Source organism: Trichechus manatus, unplaced genomic scaffold (assembly GCF_000243295.1).
Source record: "Trichechus manatus latirostris isolate Lorelei unplaced genomic scaffold, TriManLat1.0 scaffold00006, whole genome shotgun sequence".
Lineage (NCBI taxonomy): Eukaryota > Metazoa > Chordata > Mammalia > Sirenia > Trichechidae > Trichechus > Trichechus manatus.
The window spans coordinates 26,714,276-26,720,275 of NW_004443942.1; the positions used below are offsets into that span (position 1 = coordinate 26,714,276).

Consider the following 6,000-nt stretch of genomic DNA (forward strand, 5'->3'; position numbering starts at 1 on the left):
AAGATGCAGATTCCAGGGCCTCATTCTCAACTGCCCACAATAAAGTCTCCCTGAGTATGGATTGGGAATCTGCCAGCTATGTGCATACTAAAATTTGAGAACCAGTAGAACTCAAAGAAGGAAAATAAATGGCCAGGGCAGGTGAGGTGGAAGATTATGTCATTGAGGCAGAAATGTCTGGGTACGAATGGTGACTTAGGCACAAAGCTACCTTTGCAGTAAAAGGGCTAGCTGCCTACAGAGCCAAGAGAGGCCCAGAAAATGGGGTCAGGGTGGGGTAGCTCAACACGTACCCAACACCGTCAGTGTGAGCAGCAGGTTCTTCCCCAGCTTGTCACACAAGCGCAGGCCCAGGTGCCGGTGCTTGGGCTCCTCAGAAGTCAGGTGGCTGTCATGCATTCGCACTTCGACCTGCTTGGGCATATTGTTGGCACTAAAACAGAAGCAAAGGCAGTGATTAGAGAGTGAAGGGCACCTCCCCTATCCAGTTTCAGGAGCTCAGGTAGGAGGAAGAGAAACAGGCCTTCCTGAGGCACAGCTGGGAGTCTGGAACCATTAGCAGGAAAACAAAAAGACAGCGACTCGGGGTACCCTGAATTGCAGTTCATAAATAAGCAGGGCACCAGGACACACTGGACACCTAACGCTGGTGCTTTTACACCCATTATCACCAGATCCTCACAGTAAATAAAAGGAAAACCACAGGGAGTGGTAGGGTTTTTCCAAGAGTTACCACAAGAACTCTGGGAGGGAAGTATCTTGCCCAAGAGTAAGTAACTTGCCAAAGGCTACAAGGCTAAACAAAATTGGAGATTCAAATCCAGATATAACTGGCTACAAAACCTGATCTTTTTATACCACTCTAAGCTGTTTTTGTAATCACATAAAAAGGTGACTTTTGAATGATCTAAGGTCAGGAGAGTCAGGGCCTCAGTTATGCCCAAATTAAAATACCTCCAAGTTCCAGCCTTCCTCATCCTGAACACAGAAAAGGCACAAATACTGACAATCCAAGTTTTACCTCTCTTTTGGAAGAAATGATTTATCTAGTTAAAAAAAAAAAACCCTCCCCTCAATCTATCATTTTTAAAAGGTCATTTGCATTATCAAGACTCTGCTAAACTGCCAAGAGTCAACATTCTGATTTGCCTTCATCCAGCCCAGCCCTTCTCCAGAAGAACCCCAAGGGGAACCCAAGATGTGCTAGGAGTCAGGCCAAGGGAGCCATGCCTGGGTAATGGGTTCAATGCCACATATTCCAGCTTCGGTGTTTCATGGGCCAATAAGATACCAAAAGGAAGCTTGGGACTGATTGTTGTTAGTTGCCATTGAGTTGGCCCCCAAGTCACGGGGACCCCATGCACAACAGAATGAAATGCTGCCTGGTCCTGCATCATTCCCATGACTGATTGCAGACCAGACCTTTGTGAGCTATAGGGTTTTCATCGGCTGATTTTCTGCAGTAGATCACCAGGGCTTTCTTCCTGGTCTGTCTTAGTCTGGAAGCTCTGCTGAAACCTGGTCAGCATCATAGCAACACACAAACTAGCAATGGCAGAAAGGTGGTGATTGTGTGTGAGGTGCATTGGCTGGGAATTGAACCTGGGTCTCCTGCATGGAGTGCGAGAATTCAACCGTGAAACCACCAATGCCCCCTGGGATTGACTTAGGTAAAACATTTTTTTTTTTTACTTTGACAATTTAGGACATTTTTGTTAGTTGCCTTTACAATCACCATCATATCATAAAAGAAAAAAAAGCTTTTGACACCTAGAAAGAAGACAGGTACAATCTCTGAATAAATAACAGTTCCTTCCAAGATAGGCGGGTTTTACTCTTACCCAGATCTTTTCACTACAGACTGGAGAAATCTTGGTTTGGAGCCAACACCAATCTGCAGCTCAGTGGTTTGGAATCACTGGTTATAATGGGAATAGTGTGGGTTTTAGAGTCAGGGAGCCTTGGCTTCAAGTCCTGACTCCGTGACTTAAGAGCTGTATGATATATAGAAAGAAGGCCCAGTAATTACCTTGAGAAAATTAAACATGACAAAGAATGCTAGGGGCTCAGCATGGTACCTGGCATATGTAGTTTCCTTCTTCGGGGAACGTGAAAATGTGAAGAAGAAAAGCATAATACTCGCCAAATTTATGGCAAGTCTAACATAACTCAGGAGACTTCCCCAACTGTGCCACCATTAAACAAAACACCAAGAATGTAACTTCCAGTCTCAGAATTAAGCCCTGGGACCCAAATACAACTACTTACTTTTTCATAACAGGTTGCTTAATAAATTTTCTACCAAAATGTTTTAAAATTGGGAATAATATTATACGGTCTGGTAGAATACCCAGATGAAAATATTCATCAAAATACAAGCCTCTAGTAGAGGGCCCCGGACAAAGCTGGAGAAAAATGTAGACCAAAATTCTAACTCACAAAAAAAGACTAGACTTACTGGCCTGACAGAGACTGGAGAAACCTCGAGAGTATTGCCCCTGGACACCCTTTTAGCTCAGTAATGAAGTCACTCCTGAGGGTCACCTTTCAGCCAAAGATTAGACAGGCCCATAAAACAAAATGAGACTAAAGGGGCACATGAGCCCAGGGGCAAGGACTAGAAGGAGGAGGCGACAGGAAAGCTGGTAATAGGAAACCCAAGGTTGAAGAGGGGAGAGTGTTGACATGTCAGGGGGTTGGTAACAAATGTCACAAAACAATATGTGTACTAATTGTTGAATGAGAAGCTAGTTTGTTCTGTAAACCTTCATCTAAAGTACAATAAGAAAAAAGAAGAAGAAAAAAATATATAAGCTTCTTAGTGTCCCCTTAATGGCCTAATTTTTCACTGACCTAGTTAATGTTTGAGGCAGCCTCTGACTTCTTCACCTGTGTGTGTGCTAATGATCACTCAGACCATCTACAAAAGAAAATAGGGCATAACTGCTCACAGCATGTGGACAAGGGCCTTTCTCATCAGCGAGTAACAAATGCTACTTCCTCCTACACCTAAACAAAGCAGACAAGAAAGTTCTTTTGACAACACAGCAGAGAAAATTATCAAAATGATCTTTTTAGCATGGGTGGACCAGATTTTTATGTTTGCATTGAGATCTTTTTACATTTTAAAACATATCTCAAACCAGAAGAATTGGCTGGTGCCTGGCTATCGGTACTGAACATTCTGATCAATAAATCAATAAATGAATCGTGATCAAAAGGGGAGAAAACACGGAACAGGATTTCAAATTCTTACAGAATCCAGACTTACTGGATCTATTGAGACAGGAGGAACCCCCGAGTCTATCGCTCTGAGAAAATCTTCAAACCATGAACCAAAATTATCACCTGAAGTCATCTTTAAACTATTTAGTAAAGAACGTTCGACGTGAACACTGCACTCTTTTAAAGAATTATCTATATGAGATCAAATTGACAACAGTAACTTTAAAGGATAGATGAGAAGTTTAGGGAGTAGCAAATCTAAGCCAGTGGTGGTGAAACAATATGGGAAGATATAGCAAGAATGGTGACACAATGTGAAGAATGTAACCAATGTTATTGAATTGCACGTACAGAAATTGATGAATGGGTTATATTTTGCTGGGTATATTTTCACAAAAACTGAAATTTAAAAAAAAGTCACTTGGTTGTAATGAAGCTCTAACTCAGGAAAGGGCCAATAAAGAACAGAGATGTATGTTTTCTGAAATGGTGAATGTACCCCTCTGGCCACGCCTTGGCAAAACTATATAAACCCCTTGAGACTGTAATTCCTTGCTTTCTGCTTTGTTTGAATCCCTCCTGCCACTGAAATAAGAATCAGACACATGGCTGGCATTCAAGTGAGACTAACAAGTATTTAAAACAAACATTCTGGTCTGGCAAGATCAATATGATGTAATCAAAGACTCAGGCACTGAAACAGCCATGTCAAAGTAAAAACATACACATATTAAGTTAATGTACACATCCGACCCAGCAAAGTGGTTGGATGCTTGTTGCACATGTTTCTTAGCTGCCCCAAACTGCTATGTGTTTCTTAGGCCATGACAAAATGTCCCTGAAGCCCTGAGTGAAAACAGCCACATCAAAGCTGTAGCATCAAAATTTCATAAATCCACAAGTATTTACTGACAGAATTCCTGTGAATTTCCCTCTTGGAACTGAACAAATGCTCTACACTCATAAGAGTTCCTGACACTGACACATAAAAAATAATTTTTGAAGTAAATCAGAACCTTGGCTTACAGCTGGGGACAAAATGAGTCCCCTAATAACTTTTTGTAAGGAGTCCTGTTTAGAGCTCGGCTGCTAACCAGAAAGTTGGCAGTTCAAATCCACCAGATGCTCCTTGGGAATCCTATGGGGCAGTCCTACTCTGTCCTATAGGGTCGCTATGAGTCATAAATGACTCGACGGCAAAGGGTTTGGTTTTGGAATAACATTTTGTAAAGAATTCTATACCAGACTAAATAATCATTATATCTCCAGCACACAAAGAGAGCCTGAAATAGGAAATATTATATAATGCAACATGATATAATATAATAATACTATTTATTGAGTGCTTGTCTTAGGCTGGGTTCTCTAGAGGAGAAAACAAGTGACTCATATGTATATAAATCAGGGCTTTGAACCAGTTTAAAATGCTTCAGTTATGGTCAGTGGAAACAAGGGCAGAGTACATGTTACATAGCAACCAAAGCTCTTGCCCTTTCAGTTTTGTTCCAAGTAGGAAACAGCACTGCCCCGCTCAAAGATGGCAGCCGGCCATGCTACTCTGAATGTGTGTTGCTCTCCACATTCCTGCCAATAATCCAGTCTCCCGCATCAGGCTCCTGAAACTTTCATGGCCGTTCACTTGACCTAGAATTCTTCCGCTTGCACAGATCAAGTAAATATTTAGTAGATTTCCCATCTATTTCACGCCTAGGGATACCATGACTAAGTTAGCCAATGCCATAAGTCCATACAAGTCAGACAATTCTAATTATTGCTTTGAATCTGCTGTCCATTATGGTAACCACACCCACCTTGTCTTTGTCAATTAACTGCTGTCACTTGGCCTCTAACACCACAGGGTCCAATCAGCCTCATTGTAGTTGTTGTTGCTGTTGTCAGGTGCCGACGAGTCAGTTCCAACTCATAGCAACCCTACGTACAACAGAACGAAACACTGCCCGGTCCTGCACCATTCTCACAATCCTTTCTATGTTTGAGTCCATTGTTACAGCCACTGTGTCAATCCATCTCGTTGAGAGTCTTCCTCTTTTTTGCTGCCCTTCTACGTTACCAAGCATGATGTCCTTCTCCAGGACTGGTCCCTCCTGATAACATGTCGAAAGTACATGAGACGAAGTCTGGCCATCTTGGCTTCTAAGGAGCTTTCTGGCTGTACTTCCCCCAAGACAGATTTGTTCGTTCTTCTGGCAGTCCATGGTATATTCAATATTCTTTGCCAATACCATAATTCAAATACATCAATTCTTCTTTGATTTTCCTTATTTTTTTGTCCACCTTTTGCATGCATATGAGGCAATTAAAAATACCACGGCTTGGGTCAGGCACACCTTAGTCCTTGTCTTGGTTATCTAGTGCTGCTATAACAGAAATACCACAAGTGGATGACTTTAACAAATAGAAGGTTATTCTCTCACAGTGTAGGAAGCTAGAAGTCCAAATTCAGGGTGCCAGCTCCAAGGCAAGGCTTTCTCTCTCTGTTGGATCTGGAGGAAGGTCCTTGTCATCAATCTTCCCCTGGTCTAGAAGGGTCTTAGAGTAGGGACACCAGGTCTAAAGGATGCACCCCCCTCCTGGTTCTTCATTCTTGGTGGTAGGAGGTCTCTCTGTTCACCTCTCTCATATATCTCAAGAGACTGACTCAAGATACAACCTAATCTTGTAGATTAAGTCCAGCCTCATTAACATAACTGCCTCTAATCCTGCCTCATTAACATCATAGAGGTAGGATTTACAACACATAGGAAAATCACATCA

General features: G+C 42.1%; 1 protein-coding gene across 2 annotated transcripts in view; it reads right to left on the bottom strand.

Annotated features, from left to right (window-relative positions):
* SLC1A2 (solute carrier family 1 member 2) overlaps positions 1-6,000 on the bottom strand; it is a 189,247-nt gene that overhangs the window by 70,029 nt on the left and 113,218 nt on the right. The window contains exon 2 of one of the 2 annotated variants that reach the window (XM_004369797.3): positions 294-433. In XM_004369797.3, coding sequence (XP_004369854.1) covers positions 294-433 — 140 coding nt within the window. Of the gene's footprint in view, positions 1-293; positions 519-6,000 lie in introns of those variants that run through there. The other variant, XM_023738370.1, reaches the window with a different exon arrangement.